Source organism: Apodemus sylvaticus, chromosome 10 (assembly GCF_947179515.1).
Source record: "Apodemus sylvaticus chromosome 10, mApoSyl1.1, whole genome shotgun sequence".
Lineage (NCBI taxonomy): Eukaryota > Metazoa > Chordata > Mammalia > Rodentia > Muridae > Apodemus > Apodemus sylvaticus.
Genome location: NC_067481.1, coordinates 61427889 through 61449661, shown reverse-complemented (window position 1 = coordinate 61449661; position 21773 = coordinate 61427889). Strand labels below are relative to the sequence as shown.

Here is a 21773-nt window from a genome sequence, read left to right as displayed (position 1 = left end):
AACAAAAAAACCCCAAAACAAAAACAAAAGCATTGAAAGAAAAATCTCTGTTTCCTGTTCACAAGGCTTGAGTGTACCAGTATCAATTTCTCCAGTGTATAATTTGCTGCTCATACCAACTAATGGGTTAAGTAGACATCGTGTGCATTTGTCCTGCCAGTTTCCCATCTGGCTCCTCCCACAGTTCTCATCCCAGCATTCCTTTCAAACTTGCTTCTACAAACTGATTCTCTTTATTCATGGCCATATTTTCTATTTATTAGTATGTAGGTAGTTTTTTGTTATTATTGTAGATGGGTTTGCTGGACACCATGATGTGACTTGGCTGAGTGTTTTGATGTTCTCAGGAAACCAAGTCACTCATTGGCCAATCTGATCATCCTGAGACCTGTGTCCAAGTTTTGTCTAAGTGACCCCTCAGAATGTTCTTCTCACCTTGGCATCACTAATGAAAAGTAACCAGGCAAGAGCTAATTAAGGGAGGGAAGGTGAATTTTGGTTCATGGTTTCAGAGGGTTGCTTGGGCCCATACACAAGATGATCATGGAAGAGTGTAATTACAGGTTGGTTGTTGTCCACGGCCATCCAGCCAACAGAGAGCAAACCAAGCAGCCAGAGGTGATACACCCTCAAGCTTGTCCCTAGTGGCTTACTTCCTCTGGCTAGAACCTACTTCCTTGATGTTTCTGCAGCCTCCTAAAGTAACACCACCAACTGGGGAACCAGGCAACAAACCTCAGCATGGCTGAGATTTCATGTTCAATCCAAGTAACTGTTTTCAAGCCAGGGACTGCAGAGGTGAGACCACTCTGACGTCTTTGATGACTGTCTCCAGGGAACATCATAGATTCTAATCTTGCTCAGTGTGCATCTCTACCTTCTCTAGAGATAGTTCATCCAACAACTCTGTGCCCCAGTGTTTGGCAAAGTTTGAGCAGGGTCCCTTGATACATATGCAGATTATGTTTACTCAGAGACTCACATGCATCCCCTGTGTAGATTTCTAAACTGTGTTTGTGTAGCTTGTCGTTTTCTTGAGTTTTGCTTACAACTTCTAGCTGCTGAAGCCTCTCCAGAGTCTGGTCCCTCTCTCAACATGTAGAGTCTGACAAGCTCTGGTCTATCTCCTGTGTTTTCCCCCACAGTGACAGGGACATCTCCCCCAAACACAATGGTTCAACAATAAGAAGGCTCATTTTTTGCTTCCTTTTTTTTTGAGGGAACAGTCCTATGTTGCCTCTAGGCCAGCATGTCAGAGACACTGTCTCATATGTTGGATCCAGGTTTTAGATGTAAACTTTTGACTAGACTACCATGGTTGTAGGTGGAAATCCTGTTTGAGTTTTTAAACATTTTTTTAGGCCATGATACCTTCGGGTTTCTTAACCAATAGGAGCCCCCAATACATGATACAGTGGTGGAGAACTTTGGGAAACATTAAGGAGTGATTTTTATTCCCTCTTCCTGAGTGTCTTTAAAGGCTGGCTGGCTGGAGTTCCAGCTGTGGTTATAACATAGTTAGTTCTTGTGGAACTCATTACCAGACCTGAGTTCTAAGTTCTGTCCATTAGTCCAGATTCTCAGCCACTCCTTCCCTAAAGCAAAACTCTGCCTGCTTTTCCATACGCCGCTTTTCCCTAGTCCTTGTGTCCCATATTCTATAGCTGTGTGGTTTCAGTTTTGACAGTCATGGATTGTGATATCTCAAGATGCCAGCATAGCAGGTGTTAGAAAAATCCATGCGGCATTCTGCCCTTCAAGTCCCCCAGTCAGAGTAGCAAGTGACCCTCTCTGGATTTGAGATCTTTTATTGTCAACCATTAAGCAATGCTAAGGAGAAATGTTTTTGCTAGAAGGAAACTATGTTATTTCTGGATTTGACAAGGGAAACGGGTTGGAAGCAAGGCAGACTTAAGGTCCCCAACACCTCAAGTTGCTTTGAACTCACTTTGAAGAAAAGCAATATTTAAAGTTCCAAACTGAAGTGAAGAGATGCCAGTATAGAGTGACTAGGAAGGAAAGGAAAGAGGGTTTAACCCATTGTGAGGAAGCGAATGTTCCTTGGGCTACTCTGGCGCAGGAAGATATTTTAAGAGTGGATTCTAACTTGAACTCAGTTCTACAAGTCAGTGATTCTGTGGTTCTAGTGAGAAGGTATTGGTATGTAGCTATTTAATCACTGAGGAACTTATTTCTTTTTAACTGAATAGTGCATCAAATTGAATATTATTTGATTCTCTCCTTCTTAATAACAGGTCTATAGACATAAGCTCCCTAGCAGAATTATATTCCAAAAGGTATGCCACAGTCTGTAGTGTCCTGGTCTCCCTAAGAGGTCCCATAAATGTATTCAACTAAAAATGAAAAGATGTATGTTCTAGAATGATATAAACTGCAATTGGGATAATGTGAAGCAGCCACACTCGTGGTCAGTCTTTTAATTTAGAACATTTGAATTTCAAAAATTCAAATGACTAATATAAGAACATACTACCTTCATGCATTTTAGAGGCTCAGGGATGGACACTTTAAAATTATCACCAAAAAGTACTGATAACATATGAAAAGAGATATGTAATGAGCCTGGGAGTACTGAAACTGGTACTATGTCAGATGAAATCTTCTATCAGTATGTTATATAAGACTAATTTATTTCATATTCCTTCCCTTCCTTCCTTCGTTCCTTCCTTCCTTCGTTCCTTCATTCCTTCGTTCCTTCCTTCCTTTCTTCCTCCCTTCCTTCCTTCCTTCCTTCCTTCCTTCCTTCCTTCCTTCCTTCCTTCCTTCCTTCCTTCCTTCCTTCCTTCTTTCCTTCCATCCATCCATCCCTCTTTTGCAGGAGAGATTTACAAATTGTGTTTGAGCACCATGGAACTTTTAGGTTCTACTTTAACGGCTACGTATGCCCACCCTCAACCTGCCCCGACCAGCTTTCTACCAGCCATTGGTACCATAACGTCGAGCTATCGGGACCGCTTTCCCCATCGCAATCTGACACACAGCTTGAGCCTTCCATGGAGACCGAGCACCTACTACAAAACGGCCTACAACTACCCAACCTTGGCCCCGTACTCCTCCCCGAGTTCTCAGAGAGTGTGTGAGAGCACTATGCTTCCCTTCGTATCCAACAGAACCACCCTCTTCACAAGGTACACCCCTGACGACTGGTACCGTTCCAATCTAGTCAGCTTCCAGGAGTCCAACAGCTCACGGCATAATTCAGAGAGACTCAGAGTGGATACATCTCGGCTCATTCAAGACAAATACCAGCAGATCCGGAAGACCCAGGCTGACTCTACCCGAAACCTGGGAGAACGGGTCAATGACATAGCGTTTTGGAAATCTGAAATCACGCATGAATTGGATGAAATGATCGGAGAGACAAATGCTCTGACTGATATTAAGAGAAGGCTGGAAAGGGGTCTAATAGAGACCGACGCCCCTCTGCAGGTGAGGATGAGGGTGCAAGTAGGAGGCAATGCATCTTAGTAGTTATCTCCAACAAACTACATTTTCTGCTGCCGCACAGAAACACCACTCATCGATCCATTTGTAAATGAGATTGGTAACGGCTAGCCCATTGCCATTTTACACATACGACACACAGTGAGTTTCTGAGCAAATTCTGAAAGCAAAGCAGACTAAATACTCACCATTAGGCTGTACACTGTTTTCAGCTGAATGTGCTGCCATCTTTTTAGCCCTTCAAAAGGCTGGCCTGATCACTGCAGGTTCCAGATTAAGATGAAAATATCAGAAAATAGTTGTTTAAGAGAATTTTAATTTACCGAGAGCTGGGGAGATGGCTCAGTCGGTGACACCTTTTTCTTGCAAGTAGGAGAATCCAAGTTGGACCCCAGAACCCATATGAAAAGGAAGGGCATGGTGGTGTGTGCCAGCAACCCTAGTACTGGCAGAGTGGAGGCAGGGGCATCACTGGGTTCACTGCCCAGGCAGCATAATCAGTGAGTTCCAGGCCAATGGGAAGCTCTGTTTTAGAATGAAGTTGATGGTATCTGAGGAAACACAACTTTGGGCCTTCACACACACACACACACACACACACACACACACACACACACACATCTGAACATACACAGTCACATATATACACACACATGCATACACACACACACACAGAAACCTGCATGCACACATACAACAAATGCACACACACGGAAACCTGCTCATATACCTACATACATATAAATATACACATGTATGCACACATATACCTGCGCACACAAGCATACACACATGCACACATGCATGTATACATGCACACTCATACACAGATATGCACACATACATATACAAATAAACTTTTTAAAAAAAAGAATATTAAAAATGTACAGTCTGTGTCATGAAGTAACCCCTGTGTTGATGTAATTGCTTTTCAGGGCACAAGTGATCATACGAGACCCCTTTAGAAATTTGTTTAGGATGCTTTTATTAAGTGTAGGCCTGTTGTCACCATCAGATAGGAAGCTCTTCAGTTAGTTACTGGCATCTGATTAGGCTTTGAGTGGGCTCCAGTCACCTGTGGCCCTCGCACCACAGGATAGACCCTCCAACCTCTTTTGCCCACCACCATAGAAAGAAGGCATTCCCTGTCTAAAGCTGGGAAAGGATATAAATTAGTAAACCTCTCAGTGAGCGCCAACACCAGTTGTCTCCATGTGGAGCGCTCACAGGAGATCCCATGGCATCCAACCGTGAGGACCAAGAGGCTGAAGGTCTAGAGATTTCAGAAGTCTACTGGGCTTCTCTGCATGGTGTCACTTCTGTCCCATCCTTTCCATTAACCACAAATACAAAACTACACACAAGCCCCAGTGTCCTGAGGAGGCGCTCACATAGGGTCTTTTTGGATTAATTCACTCTAGGTTGTTAAGAATCAGAAGGCCTCCAGTGTCTGCCTTGGGACCTAGTTCAGGGACTGAAAATATCCTTAAAACCATGACCACATATCCTATTACTTAATGTCTCCAAGACACTCAGTTGCTTTCCTCACTCTCTTCATGATGACTGGACCCTGATTGGTTCCAATGTGAGCTTTCTCCTACAGTTTCTGTTCATGTAGGTTACAATACTGTTTCGGTTCATGTGGGTTACAATACTGACTGTTAAAATGGAGTCAAAATGTCCTGGTTACAATCAGTGTTACATAGAGATAAACCTCAAAAAAAAATCCAAATGACTCCTTAACAGGCGGAAGCTTGTTAAATTATAGCACAGCAGTAATTAAATCAATCAGGTGGCCATTGTAGCTTATCAAACATGCACTAATGATCACTTGTAACATCTAGGACAGAAAGTGTGCACTTGGATGTGTCACTGGTGGGACAGCATACTGGAGCAAGAGTCCTGAAAGGCAGTGTGGTAATATCCACGTAAATAATCAGAGTTCCCACAATCCACTAGTTCCTCACCTAGCAAATGTAAATTATACTATTAAAAATTAGAAATTTGCACAACTAAGGTTCAATAACATATTACAACATGGCTCACATTTTGTGTTTACAAAAGTTTAGCATAGACCTATGTCATGGAAAAGGTTTTGAAGAAAGCATTTTAGCTACACAATGACCTTCTACATAACTCAGTTAGTGATTATGCTATTTTTTATTGTCATTACTAACATTCTCTGCCTCAAAAAATATTTTAAAATTTCAGTCTACTGTTTTATTTGATCCTATAAAAAGTAGTATAAAATCGTAGGGATCTTTTTGTCTCCATTTTATTAAAATCAGACAACCAGTAAACAAGGTAGCAATGAGTCTCTGATTCAAGTTTTCTATATTTTAATTCTTAATAGGTAAAAGCATATTATTTTAATAATCAGGATAATTTTACAGATGACAGATAGTTAGCTACACAAACATTTTAATATTTTCTAAGTAAACCGCTCCCTTCTACTTTTTCCAGTAGACAATACTTAGAAATAATAATATCTTGGACTCTGTCTTTCATGTTTTTCAACTGTTTCTCTTCAATAAATTGATGATGCCAAGTACTTAATTCATTTGCTCATCGGTGGGGATTCTTTTTGTCAGTTTTCCAAATTAGGACTTTTTTTTTTCAAATTAATTTCTAGAGTAGATGCCACCCTTTCAGTAACAGCAAAGACTTCTTTCCCTGCCGACCCTTTCTTGTTCTAGGCCCTTCCAAACTGACTTGAGACGTCCATCTTGGGAGTCCCTCTTGACTTCCTTTAAAGCAGCCCTGGTTGTTTTGTAGTGACATGTTCTGTGCTCTGTGGATCTCTAGGTTGCCCGAGAGTGTCTCTTTCACCGAGAGAAGAGGATGGGAATCGATCTTGTTCACGATGAAGTTGAGAAAGAACTATTGGCAGTAAGTGTGTGTGTGTGTGTGTGTGTGTGTGTGTGTGTGTGTGTGTGTATCACTTCAGTCACAAAAAGTCCGTAGACAGAAATGTGTGTTTAGGTGAAGAAATCAGAGAGGTGATATCTAAAGCTACTCATAAGTAAATGTATAGTGCTTGGCAAAGGTTTTGTAAGTAATATATGTTGACTGGGAATTTTTAAAATACAGGAAAGAAGAATGAAGTAGCCCCATTTGGATGCAAATCATTGTCGGTTGGTTTTGGAGTACTTTAGCCATTCTGTCAAACATGTTTAGATAAAAGTGTCCCTTTCACACAGTATGTAACGTAAATGTGTCTCCAAGATTGCACTCCAGCTGAATTTGTGAAAATGCCTGCGTCCATTTAAAACGACACAGAGGCCATTTCCCTGTCAGTCCATTTCCCTGTAGGACACTTTGATTAGCCAATCCCCAGTGTTCATCATGGTCATCAGTTCAGTCTCCCCTCACTGAAGAGTTAGGCAGCTTCCTTATCTCACATACCGCTTGGCACTGCGCGCTAGGTCTCCAAGGAAGGCACAGGGTCTGCTTTCTGCAGCTCCATGCCACCATGGTGCCAAAACCATCACTGCTGACCACAGTGCACACTCCCGACTCCTTTCCCCCACTTCTCGTCATGAATAGTAACTGGGATGTCAAAGAGTATGAACATCGGGGGACGTTTTGGTCTGGCTAAGCTGCCACCCCAGAATGGATGTGTCCAAGCTATTCTGTGGATTCTCCCAGGCTTGATTGCACGTTCTACCTCTTAAATCTGATTTACTCCCGAGTTCTCTCACTTTCTGTATTACCCACACTAACGTCATTCAGCCTGTTGAGGTTTCAGCCTCCATGTGGTTGAAGCTATGCCCAGTCTCTTTCTTTGGCTAAGGTATTGACCCAAACACTAGTTCTTCACCTTAAGTGTTTGCCAAACCGTTTTTAAAATGTTGGTTAGCATGGACTAGTAATAAGGATCAAGTATGTCCTGGCTTGTCCTTCCTCCCAGCTCACTTCCCAGCTTGCTCTACCCTGTCGCCTACCTCTTCCTCCTAGTGGTAGAGAGCCCTTGTCTGTAGCTACTATCTCTGTAAACCCTATGTCAGTCTCAGCTCTTTATCTGAAAACAAACAACAAACAAACAACCCACCTAAGATCCCTACACCATGACATATAAAATGGTGGAAGACTTAAGGATAAAAGGTAGAAGTGATCGAATACTTAGAGAAAGTATGTCTAAATCATTTTGACACTGGAGTAGGTGACAGTCTTTTAGATACAACCCTGAAAGAAAAGCAAGAACAAAAGATAAGCTATGGGCTAGAGAGATGGCTCAGCAGTTAAAAGTACTGACTGCTCTTCCAGAGGTCCTGAGTTCAATTCCCAGCAGCCACATGGTGGCTCACAACCATCTGTAATGGGATCTGATGCCATCTTCTTAAGAGAAGATAAAATAAATAAATATACATTAAAATAAATAAATACATAAATACATAAATAAATACATAAATAAATAAATATTTTAAAAAATAAGCTACATCAACAAAACTGAAGAACTGGGACATTGAGGAAGGAAGATTATCATTAACAAAAATCTTCACATATCATATATCTGATAAGGACTTGTTATCTAGCCCATATAAATAATAATTAAAAGCTTTAGAGAAAAACCAACTCAATTTTAAAAAATGGTTGAACTGACATCAGTTCACCAAAGAGGAGAAGCCAAAACTGATAATGGCATAAAACTGTGAATCACCATTAATCATCAAGAAGATACAAATCACCTTCATACTGAGACTCAACCTCACACCCACAGGATGGTGATTTCGATACAGAAAATAAGAGCTGAGACTGTGGAGAGACTATTGCTGATGGGAATGGAAAGTGATGCATCTGATTTAGAAAATGATTATTTGGAGTTACTACATAATCCAGGAGCCCTGCTCCCAAGTATCTACCCAAGAAGGAAGGAAAGCGTGTGCCAAAGGGGAAAAGCTTGCAGGAAAGTATGAAAGCAGCATGCAGAAGTGCCACAGAGTGAAAATTCCCTAATGGATAATCGCACAGCAGAGAATTCTTTAGCAACACACTGTAGACTGGTGGGTGTCTCAAAGGAGGCTGTGGGAGGCTAGAGTTTGGAGGTGAGTGCCAAGGGTTACCTTTTGGGATCCAGGTGATGAACGTGCCCTGAGTTTAGTGTTGGTGATGGGTATACTAAAACACTGGCTGTAGACTGTGAGTGATGTTGTCTGTGCCCCATAGATCTATCCTTGAGAACAAAGAAACAATGAATCTGTGACTGATATTTTCCAGCTCAGTAACAGAGATCATCCTATCCCAAAGTTAAACCTGCAACTAGAATAATAGCTCACGAATTGGTCACCCCAAATTAATTCAAGTAGCAAATATGTTGTTATTCAGTGTAGTGAACACACACACACACACACACACACACACACACTGATTCTTTTGGCTAATATACAAGCAGTAATATAGTCTGAACACTCTCACCCTCAAATCCGAAATCTAAAATGTTCCAAAGTCAAAACACTTTGAGCATGAAGATGACACTGCAAGCAGGGAATTGTACAACAGACCTCAGATTAAATTAAACCTGTGAAATCGTCTCTGTGTGTAAAGTGTATCTAAGACATAAATGAATTCTGTGTGTAGACTTGTGCTTGCAAGATAATTTCATCATAACTATGCAAATATTCAAAATTCAGGGAAAAATACTCTGATCTGAAATGTTCCTGACCCAAAGTCCTCCAGAAGAGGGATGCTTGCTGTGCTCAGCAGTCTCTTAACAGAGCAGTGTCTCTTATAGGACAGCATCTCTTGGGGAAGTCGTCACGATGTTATCTGCCTATGTCTCTGTCACTATGGTGTCTCTTTGAACTCTGAAGCCAAGTGAGTCTGCAGAGGCATCACACACCCAGCCAGCCAGATTGGGCTGTGCTCTGGGACTCAAGTTTGGCTTGCTACTCAGAGCTAAGCTACCCTCTCAGACTGCTCACAGTGACCAGTTTCTCTCCTCCTCCCATGCTGTAGAAGTAGAACTGCTTAAGACTTCAAGGGCTTATTGGGAATGTGTGGCAATAAGTTCCAGAGACAGACCCATTTAGCACAATGCAGCCTGGGAAGGCTCTGCTCTGGGAAGGGGTTGAATCATCTCATCATAGAATGAATGCATGGGCTGGATGGTAGTGGCGCATGCCTGTAATCTCAGCACTCTGGGAGGCAGAGGCAGGCAGATTTCTGAGTTTGAGGCCGGCCTGGTCTACAGAGTGAGCTCCAGGACAGCCATGACTATACAGAGAAACTCTGTCTCAAAAACAAACAAACAAACAAACAAACAAACAAAACAAAACAAATATTAAAAAAAAAAAAAAGAACCAAAGCATGGGTAGGGTCCAAACATCTGTACCAGGTTACACATTCCTTACCTACGTTTCTATGTTCAAACTGTGGATCCAAAGGTTTCTGACAATTAACCTTGTCAGAAATGACAGTTATTTGCTAGTCATCTTTGATGGACACAGGAACAAATATTGAAATTGCAAACTGATAACAAGCATTGTGTTAGGAACAAAAGGGCCTGCTCTTATAGATGAGATTTTTTTCTATGACCTTGGTCCACCTGGAACTGCAGTTTAATTTTAGGAGTTGGATTGCAGCAGATTGTTCAACTGTGATAATTTAACGTCGATCCCCAAACCTCAAAGAACACAGTTGCAGAATACTCAGAACCATATAGGCTTGCTCCTGCGGCCCAGAGCTTGGGTCCCAGTCCTGAGGCCTCTGGCAGGAGCCCTCAGCTCAACTCTCTCCGCTTCTGGATCCAGATCAGCCTGGGCAGCAAAATCACATCTCCAGATCCTGCAAGAGGCAAGAGGGGCTTCCGGGTGGCCAGCTGGGAGACGTCCATGTGCTCCGGTGAATCCAGCGGGCCCCAGCGGGAGCCTTTGGGTGTCTGCTTTGGGATCTGAACAGCCTGGGCAACAGCACCCTGTCTCCAGGCAGTGCAGGAGGTAAGCTGTGCACCAGAGGCTACCTGGGAAGGGGCAGCTTGCACTGGTGAGTCCAGCACTGACAAGACCAAATAACACCAGCGAGAACTAGATGGCAAAAGGCAAATGCAGGAACGTCACTAACAGAAATCAAGGCAATATGGCAACATCTGAATCCAATTCTCCTCTACCAGCATGTCCTGGATACCCCATCACACCAGTAAAACAAGATTTGGATTTAAAATCATTGGTCATGATGCCGGTACAGGAACACATGAAGGACATACTTAAAGAAATTCAGGAGAAAATGGATCAAAAGTTAGAAGCCCTTGCAAGGGAAACAGAAAAATCATTGAAAGAAATCCAGGAGAATACAAAAGCCAATAATGAGGAAACACAAAAAACACTTAAAGAAATACAGGAGAACTTTGGTCAACAGGCTGAGGTCATGAAAGAGGAAAGACAAAAAACTCTTAAAGAATTACGGGAAAGCACAAACAAGCAAGTGAAGGAGCTAAGCAAAACCATTCAGGATCTAAAATCAGAAGTAGAAACAACTAAGAAAACTCAAAGGGAGACAACTTTGGAGATAGAAAGCCTTGGGAAGAAATCAGGGGACAGAGATGCAAATATCAACAACAGAATACAAGAGATAGAAGAAAGAATCTCAGATGTTGAAGACTCCATAGAAACCATGGACTCAACAGTTAAAGAAAATGCAAAATGCAAAAAGCTTGTAACCCAAAATATCCAGGAAATCCAGGACACAATGAGAAGACCAAACCTAAGGATTATAGGCATAGATGAGAGTGAAGATTTACAACTTAAAGGGCCAGCAAATATCTTCAATAAAATTATGGAAGAAAACTTCCCTAACCTAAAGAGAGAGATGCCCATGAATATAAAAGCCTACAGAACTCCAAACAGACTGGACCAGAACAGAAATACTTCCCGTCACATAATAATCAAAACACCAAATGTTCTAAACAAAGAAAGAATATTAAAAGCAGTAAGAGAAAAAGGCCAAGTAACATATAAAGGAAGACCTATCAGAATCACAGCAGACTTTTCACCTGAGACTATGAAGGCTATAAGGTCCTGGGCAGATCTCATGCAGACTCTAAGAGAACACAAATGCCAGCCAAAACTACTATATCCAGCAAAACTCTCAATCACCATAGATGGAGAAACTAAGATATTTCATGACAAAACCAAGTTTACCCAATATCTATCCACAAACCCAGCCCTACAAAGGATAATAGGAGGAAAACACCAATACAAGGAGGGAAACTTCACCCTGGAAAAAGCAAGATAGTAACCTTTCATCAAACCCAAAACAAGTTAAGCAATCAAATTTAAAAAATAACGTCAAAAATGATAGGAAGTAACAATCACTATTCCTTAATATCTCTTAACATCAATGGACTTAATGCCCCAATAAAAAGACACAGACTAATCGACTGGATACGTAAACAGGACCCTACATTTTGCTGCTTACAGGAAACACACCTCAGAGTCAAAGACAAACACTACCTTAGAGTAAAAGGCTGGAAGACAATTTTACAAGCAAATGGTCTCAGGAAACAAGCTGGAGTAGCCATTTTAATATCAGATAAAATTGACTTTCAACCCAAAGTTATCAAAAGAGACTCTGAGGGACACTTCTTGCTGGTCAAAGGAAAAATACAACAAGAAGAACTCTCAATCCTGAACATCTATGCTCCAAATGCAAGGGCACCCTCTTTCATAAAAGAAACTTTATTAAAACTCAAAGCACACATTGCACCTAACACAATAATTGTGGGTGACTTCAACACTGCACTTTCCTCAATGGACCGATCAGGAAAACAGAAACTAAACAGGGACACAATGAAACTAATTGAAGCTTTGGACCAATTAGATTTAACAGATATATATAGAACATTCTACCCTAAAGCAAAAGAATATACCTTTTTCTCAGCACCTCATGGTACCTTCTCCAAAATCGACCATATAATTGGTCACAAGACAGACCTCAACAAATATAAGAAGATCGAACTAATCCCATGCCTCCTATCAGATCACTATGGAGTAAAAGTGGTCTTCAATAGCAACAAAAATAACAGAAAACCCACATACACGTGGAAACTGAACAATATTCTACTCAATGATACCTTGGTCAAGGAAGAAATAAGGAAAGAAATTAAAGACTTTTTAGAACACAATGAAAATGAAGACACAACATACCCAAATCTATGGGACACAATGAAAGCAGTGCTAAGAGGAAAACTCATAGCCCTGAGTGCCTCCAAAAAGAAAATGGAGAGAGCATACATTACCAGCTTAATGACACACCTGAAAGCCCTGGAACAAAAAGAAGCTATTTCACCCAGGAGGAGTAGAAGGCAGGAAATCATCAAACTCAGGGCCGAAATCAATCAAGTAGAAACAAAGAGAACCATACAAAAAAATCAACAAAACCAGAAGCTGGTTCTTTGAGAAAATCAACAAGATAGATAAACCCTTAGCCAGACTGACCAAAGGGCACAGAGAAAGTATCCAAATTAACAAACTTAGAAATGAAAAGGGAGATATAACAACGGAAACTGAGGAAATCTAAAAAATCATCAGATCCTACTACAAGAGCCTGTACTCAGCACAACTGGAGAATCTGGAAGAAATGGACAATTTCCTTGACAGATACCAAATACCAAAATTAAATCAGGACCAACTAGACCATCTAAACAGTCCCATAATGCCTAAAGAAATAGAAGGAGTCATAGAAAGTCTTCCAACCAAAAAAAGCACAGGACCAGATGGTTTCAGTGCAGAATTCTATCAGACCTTCAAAGAAGAGTTAACACCAATACTCTTCAAACTATTCCACAAAATAGAAACAGAAGGAACAGTACCCAATTCCTTCTACAAAGCCACAATTATGCTGATACCAAAACCACACAAAGATCCAACAAAGAAAGAGAACTTCAGACCAATTTCCCTTATGAACATCGATGCAAAAATACTCAATAAAATTCTTGCCAACCGAATCCAAGAACACATCAAAACGATCAGCCACCATAATCAAGTAGGCTTTATCCCGGGAATGCAGGGTTGGTTCAATATATGGAAATCCATCAATGCAATCCACTACATAAACAATCTCAAAGAAAAAAACCACATGGTCATTTCATTGGATGCTGAAAAAGCATTTGACAAAATTCAGCATCCTTTCATGCTTAAAGTCTTGGAGAGAACAAGAATTCAAGGCCCATACCTAAACATAGTAAAAGCAATATACAGCAAACCGGTAGCCAGCATCAAACTAAATGGAGAGAAACTTGAAGCAATCCCACTGAAATCAGGGACCAGACAAGGCTGCCCCCTTTCTCCTTATCTTTTCAATATTGTACTTGAGGTACTAGCTCGGGCAATTCGACAACATAAGGAGGTCAAAGGGATACAAATTGGAAAGGAAGAAGTCAAACTATCATTATTTGCAGACGACATGATAGTCTACCTAAGTGACCCAAAAAACTCCACTAGAGAGCTCCTACAGCTGATAAACAACTTCAGCAAAGTGGCAGGTTATAAAATCAACTCACGCAAATCAGTGGCCTTCCTATACTCAAAGGATAAGCAGGCTGAGAAAGAAATTAGGGAAACGACCCCCTTCACAATAGCCACAAACAGTATAAAGTATCTTGGGATGACTCTTACCAAACATGTGAAAGATCTGTATGACAAGAACTTCAAGACTCTGAAGAAGGAAATGGAAGAAGACCTCAAAAAATGGGAAAACCTCCCATGCTCATGGATCGGTAGAATCAATATAGTTAAAATGGCCATTTTGCCAAAAGCAATATACAGATTCAGTGCAATACCCATCAAAATCCCAACTCAATTCTTCACAGAGTTAGAAAGAGCAATTATCAAATTCATCTGGAACAACAAAAAACCCAGGATAGCTAAAACTATTCTCAGCAACAAAAGAAATTCTGGGGGAATCAGTATCCCTGACCTCAAGCAATACTACAGAGCAATAGTGGTAAAAACTGCATGGTATTGGTACATTGACAGGCAGGAGGATCAATGGAACAGGATTGAAGATCCAGAAATGAACCCACACACCTATGGCCACTTGAACCTCGACAAAGAGGCTGAAAACATCCAATGGAAAAAGGATAGTCTTTTCAACAAATGGTGCTGGTTCAACTGGAGGTCAGCATGCAGAAGAATGCGAATTGATCCATCCTTGTCTCCTTGTACTAAGCTCAAATCCAAATGGATCAAGGACCTACACATAAAGCCAGACACTCTGAAGCTAATAGAAAAGAAACTGGGGAAGACCCTTGAGGATATCGGTACAGGGAGAAAGTTTCTGAACAGAACACCAATAGCGTATGCTCTAAGATCAAGAATTGACAAATGGGACCTCATAAAATTACAAAGTTTCTGTAAGGCAAAGGATACCATTAAGAGGACAAATCGGCAACCAACAAATTGGGAAAAGATCTTCACCAATCCTACATCAGATAGAGGGCTAATATCCAATATATATAAAGAACTCAAGAAGTTAGACTCCAGAAAACCAAACAACCCTATTAAAAAATGGGGTACAGAGTTAAACAAAGAATTCTCCCCTGAAGAACTTCGGATGGCGGAGAAGCATCTTAAAAAATGCTCAACTTCATTAGTCATTAGGGAAATGCAAATCAAAACAACCCTGAGATTTCACCTTACACCAGTCAGAATGGCTAAGATTAAAAATTCAGGAGCTAGCAGGTGTTGGAGAGGATGTGGAGAAAGAGGAACACTCCTCCACTGCTGGTGGGGTTGCAAATTGGTACAACCACTCTGGAAATCAGTCTGGTGGTTCCTCTGAAAACTGGGCACCTCACTTCCAGAAGATCCTGCTATACCACTCCTGGGCATATACCCAGAGGATTCCCCACCATGTAATGAGGATACATGCTCTACTATATTCATAGCAGCCCTATTTATAATTGCCAGATGCTGGAAAGAACCCAGATATCCCTCAACAGAAGAGTGGATGCAAAAAATGTGGTATATCTACACAATGGAGTACTATTCAGCCATTAGAAACAATGAATTCATGAAATTCTTAGGCAAATGGATGGAGCTAGAGAACATCATACTAAGTGAGGTAACCCAGACTCAAAAAGTGAATCATGGTATGCACTCACTAATAAGTGGATATTAACCTAGAAAACTGGAATACCCAAAACATAATCCACACATCAAATGAGGTACAAGAAGAATGGAGGAGTGGCCCCTTGTTCTGGAATGACTCAGTGAAGCAGTATTCGGCAAAAGCAGAACGGGGAAGTGGGAAGGGGTGGGTGGGAGGACAGGGGAAGAGAAGGGGGCTTACGGGACTTTCAGGGAGTGGGGGGCTAGAAAAGGGGAAATCATTTGAAATGTAAATAAAAAATTATATCGAATAAAAAAAAAAGAAAAAAAAAGAAAAAAAAAAGAACCATATAAATAGCTTCTGGGAACAGGGTCTGGATTCGTAAGGACACTCATGAAATGACTTTAAATCCACGACTCAGGCTATAGCCCAACGCCAGGCCTTACCCACATCTGTGGTCAGACATCAGTGTGCTTGGGTTGCTGACCATCTAACTCCACTGGAACAGAGCCCACAGCTCACAAGAGTATTCTGTTCTAACATGAAGGAAACGACCTCTTGTGTGAGTTTTCCTAAGAAGTGAATGAATGTCACATTGCTCCCCAGATAGGGAAGTGATGAAAACCAAAGAAAATAGTCTAACTAACTGTAGCTTAGCAAACCATTGAGACAGTTGGGACAGCGTGGCTCAAAAGCAACTATGTTTCTGGAAAGCCCGCCCACTGTGGATGACTGACACACCAGAGCTACCCCCCTGGATCTTCCTGCACAGCTTGAAGGCAGCTTGACCAAAGAGGAAATCTATTCTTCCTCACCAACCTTTCTACAGAGGCTTAGCAAATCGCTTAACTTTCAGAACCCTGAAGCCTTGTAAGTTTTGTTTACTTCCTGGGTTTTATATGCTTCCCTCCTCTATGCAGGAAGGAAAATTTAAGTCTGGATAAAATTACTGTGGACCAGCTCTGTCAACTGTTTGCTAAGCATGGGCTTCTTCATTTGTGGGGCTGCAATCCCTTCTGGGGTTACGTAACAGAAAGCATGGGGGTCATAAATATTTGACAATAGTGGAAGGGTTCTAAATGTTCAAAATCAAAAATTAATTCAAAATTAAACTTGCAGTGACTATGGGGTCTTTTGAAGTGCTCCTCCACACTGTGCCAAGTTACACAAGTCGTTGTAGATTTGGTTCTGAATGCATAATGTGTACACTTTGCATTGTGCATGCCACACACGCATGCAGCACCACATGGATGCTGCCTGAAACACAGCTCAGACTCATGGCTATTGTATGTTATAAATTGCAGTGCTTTTTTCCACATAATTTTCAGCTCTTAGAGACACATGATGGTTCAATTACAGAAAACAGACTTAAATTCTTATTTTCCTACCATCACCCCTCTGAATGTAAGTACAAAACAACCACATCTTTCCATCAAATTATTAGGATGATTTAATGAGTGCTGGTTTTTAGTTTCATCAAAATATTTTAACTGTTAAATGAATTTTAGCCTGGGAATAAGACAGAATTTCCAAAACACATCTCCATCCCTCATTCTGTGAATTTATGCGAAGCAGCATTCTCAGCACCGATGACATCAAATCAACTCTGAAAGGCATCGAAGATACTCTATCCGCAGCATCAAAAGTACATAAGCAACCCATCTCATTACAATGCAGACTGTGTTTATTTTCATAAATAGCAAAGTAGAATTATGTTTATGCCAAAGGACTATTTTAAATTAATCTTTTTGATGTTTTAATCACAAAGTGTTTGATAATTTTAATTTTAAATACCTTTAGACTTAAGATCATATAGGCAAAAAAGGTTATATATTTAATTACTTGGTTTTTGTTTTTTTTGTTTTTTAGACAGAGTTTCTCTGTTTAGCCTTGGAAACCCTTGATATCCTGGAAACCCACTCTGTAGACCAAGTTGGCTTTGAACTCACAGAGACCCATCTACCTCTGCCTCTTGGGTACTACGATTAAAGGTGTGCACCACCACTGCCTAGAAGCAAAGGAGGTTTTATTTTATTTTATTTTATTTTATTTTATTTTATTTTATTTTATTTTATTTTATTTTACTTCTTCAAAGAAGGTTTTAAATGGAGACAGTTTAAGAAACTTTACCAGGCTAAAGCTATCTATACAGAAGCCCGAGAAAGGGTCGTCCTTACGGTTACGGGTTATGTCACAGTTAAAGTGTGAGGCGGTGCTGTTTCACTCAGGGTGATGGGAAGGAAAAGGCTGCAGAGTCTCTGCTCTGACACCCTCCACCCCTGCAACGCTGCCCTGAGAATCCAGTTCCTGAGAGGTGGGTGACAGCAGGAGACGGTGGTGAAGGCTTCATCTGCTCAAATAGGAGTCCTAATCCAAGGTTCCTCAACCTTGGAGACAAAGTTCCCGTTTGGCTTTCCCCCAGAGTCCTGCGAGTGAGATCACAGAGTCATGTAGAGCACTGACATCCTGGGGCCCTCTGGGAAGTCAGTCCACGGCAGCACTTATCCTCTCCACGTTCAGAATCACCGCCCTCTTCCCAGCTCCTGCAGGTGCGCCTGTGCTGTGCCAGCAGCAGCGGTCATGGGCTCACTGGACCCAGACCGTCGCCACAGCTTCTGCCTTCTGCATCTGCCTCCTGCAAACTCTTACTTCGAGGCAGGGGAGAGGATGGCTTGCACCACACACAGTTCCACTGCAGGCACAAGTGCAGATTGACAGGTCAGGTAACTCCAGGCAGCTCTACAAGTCTCAAATGTAGTCTTTTCTTGTTCATGGAAGTACTCCTGCCCCAACCATCTGCTGTTCATCATCTGACTTTATTTGAATCCACAAATAAAAACTGTTGCTTGAGGATTTTAAAAATATTAAAGTCTTATTAAATGTATTTCCCCCCCCCACTTGAAATCCCAGGAATTTCCACTATGTGCATTTTATGTGAAAACACACTGCACATATTGTAAAGAGCTCTAATAATCCTTTGATCTCTCTCTCTCTCTTTCTCTCTCTCTCCCCTTCTCCCCTCTTCCTCCCTCTCCCTTTTTCACTGCCCTACTTCTCTATGTCATTGAGACAGATGAACATTAAACAATACAAAAATCTAAGACTCTTCGTATCCAATGATATTTACAAGAACAGGCAGAGCTTTGGTACAACATGGAAGCAGAAACGATAGTTGATTCCACTGACCCTGAGCCTCGAAGAATAAGACAGCAGGTTTAACATTTTAGGCATACTCAGTATTGTCTAAACATGTATGTGACATGTTCACATGTGTGTGATAGTGCACATGTATGTGTGTGTGTATGCATGTGAAGGCCAGAGAACAACATCAGCTGTCATTCTCAGGAGTGCTACATCTTTCTTCCCAGGCAGGGCTTTCATTGGCCTAGAGCTCATCAATTAGGTTAGACTGGGAAGCTCCAGGGATCTGCTGGTCTCAGCCTCCCCAGACCATCACGTCTGGCATCTTTGTGTGGCTTCTGGGAAGCCAACTCAGCTCTTTGTCCTTGCAAGAGACTTGCTTTACTGACTGAGCTCCCCACCCCCAGAACCACCTTATTCAATACAATTAAGTTAAACAATAAAGGAAGAACATCAACAGGCAGGTGCTCATAATAGTAGAGTGAAGAAAGTATGATCAAATCAACAAAAGATAAACAAAGAATTATTTGATAGATTTTAGCGTCATAGAAACCATTAATGTCAATATACAAAACACTATGCACAAAGCTATATTGCATCTGATGGGAATGAATTGATTTTGTTTTGAGGCGAAGAAGTCTCCTACTCTGTGACCCAGGCTAGCCTTAGACTTAAACTCCTCACCATCTCAGCCTTCCTTGTCCCTAAGACTACAGGAGCCTACCGCCACATGTGGCTAAGGATTGCATTTTAGGTATGTTAAGAACATCAAATACATCCTTATATTAGCGTTCAAATACAGGCAGGTTGGCTGTTGTCTTGGGGCATGTTCTGTCACATTGGTGAGAGTTTCAGGATAGATGACTACCTGCGTGCCCTGGGAAGGCAGACTTATTCATTGTTGTAGACAAATTCAGCTTTCTGGAAGGGAAATTTAGGTTTCATTGCCAAATCTAGAAAACAAGCCTGACCCTTGGCAGCATTGATCTGTTTACTCCGATTGTTCACAACAGCATCGTTTACTATTATGGGGAATCATCCAAGTTTAAAAGGCCACAAAACAGAATATTAAGGATGATCCCTTTTTACTTTTGAAAGTGGCAAAAATGATTTTTACACACTGAAATTTCTGAAAGGTGTTACTTGAGTTTGTAAATGTTCTAGTGCTAATATTTATTTCAGAGGGAAATTAATATTTATATGCTATGAAATACCGCATATATCCTTGTAGTCCTCAAGGCACTACACATTTGGTCAAGTGAGTGGCATGGTTAACATAGCTATTGGTTCAAGTGTAGGGACTGGGCCACAGCCTGGCATCCAAGTGGAAGGTCAGTTTCCAAGTTTGAAACACAAAGCTCAACCTGCTAGCATTGTGTGTATAGCTACAGAGAAGCTCACAGGGCTGGCTCCCAGCCTTTGATGGATCCCTGTGCTTTTGAAGGAAACCTGTCATGAGAAAAGGCGTCATAAGTCCAATATGGCACATTACCAGAGTTTTAGGGCTTTTGTTGTCATTGTTTTGTTTTACCTACAGACAAATATGGGATAGTAATGAAACATTGAAATTTTACCCCTGTTCCAGCTTGGTCCATAGGATTGTTTCCCTGTAGTCCTATAAAGAAAGATTGATTTGCATTATCATGGGGCATGCAGGTAAATAAATAGATGTAAATCATTTTAGTGCTTAATGTCTTAGATTTTTCAACAAATAAAAATTTCCTTTATTGATAGGTTTGAACACTGCTGACTTTCAGTGCTATACTCAGTGAAGACATTAATGTGTGGTTTTGTTTTTCTATTGAGTAGGAAGTTGATACCATTCTGTGTTGTCAAGAAAGAATGAGGCGGCATCTGGATAAGGCGATTGCTCAACTCGCGTAAGCATTTCCTCTCTATTGAGCGCTAAAGCCCAGCATCGGACTGAGCTTCTGCCTCCTTAGGCACTTCTCTTAGAGCTTCATATGAAAACACACACACACACACACACACACACACACACACAGGAGCACACATGCACAAGGGCACTTCAGGTTCTGTTCAGAGATTAGGATGAGTGCTTGGAATTTTGTCTTTGATTTTTATTTAAAAGTTAATTTGAGGATGCTGTGGGAAGGATGGCTAATGCTTCCCTTAACTCAAGAGTCTTCCCCTTTGAGGCCATGTTCAGTAGGCTCTCTCCCTTTTGTACTTAGACTTCCTTAAAGACCCACCTGTCCTGATTACATCTTCATTTGCTGTACCCACGGCAGCAGCGTTGTTAAGCACCATCCTTATTCCCCACCAGAATGTGAAGCCCTCAAGGGTACAGACTCTTAGGCACCTGCTCTTTATGGCAAGGGAAGAGGCAATGCGAACAGAGAACAAAATCCGGAGAAGTTCTTAACCCATGGTGATGATTCTCAGAATAGAAAAAGTGCTGTCTGAATATGCTGTCATACAGTCTTACAAAGATTGGCTCTGGTCACAGAAAGAAGCGGGGTTGAAAATGTCACCCTCCCCAAAGAAAGGATGGCTACACATATACTACTGTTACCAAGGATCATAGGGTACTGCTCAGGTAACCAGTGTCATTACCTGCTTAGGTTGCCCAGCCTGGGCCTTGGGATCAACACTGGAAAGTTCACTGAGGTTGAATGCTGTGGTTCTCTTGAGGTGGCAATAGAAGGCTCTATAACTCAAGAATTGGTGAGGTGGACAGGAAGCTGCCTGGCAGGGTTTGGGGCTGGGTAGTTCTGATATGAGCTCATGACTTCCTTAGGCGTTTCATTTAACACATCTCTAAGAATCTGTGCCGATCTCCATTTTTCTTTCCTAATCTAAGATACACTACCGTCTTTGTCCTTGGCTTTTCTTGGCCAAGACTAGCCATGTTGGGGCAGTCTCTGTAAATCTGTTTTACTAATTGTCTCCCTTGGTTCAATCACAGGCCTTGTCATGCAAGGTCTTGACACTGTGAGTGCACTTGCTTGGATTTCTGTTGGTTTCCTTTAAGGAGCCTGGCTTTGCATAAATCTATAGTGGACACAATGTCGGCCTCACCTCCCTGGGTGGTTCTTCCATTGTGCTCTCTCCAGTAATTTTAAGAGAAACAGGGTTTCTCCAATACTTGTTTTGGATGC

At 41.4% G+C, this 21773-nt stretch overlaps 1 protein-coding gene across 1 annotated transcript in view; it reads left to right on the top strand.

Annotated features, from left to right (window-relative positions):
- Positions 1-2845: 2845 nt before the first annotated feature.
- Tekt3 (tektin 3) overlaps positions 2846-21773 on the top strand; it is a 36145-nt gene continuing 17217 nt past the window's right edge. Inside the window, exons 1-3 of the mRNA XM_052195822.1 lie at positions 2846-3450; positions 6271-6354; positions 20461-20531. Of these exons, the coding sequence (XP_052051782.1) occupies positions 2869-3450; positions 6271-6354; positions 20461-20531 (737 nt within the window). The 5' untranslated portion in view covers positions 2846-2868. The remainder of the gene's footprint in view (positions 3451-6270; positions 6355-20460; positions 20532-21773) is intronic.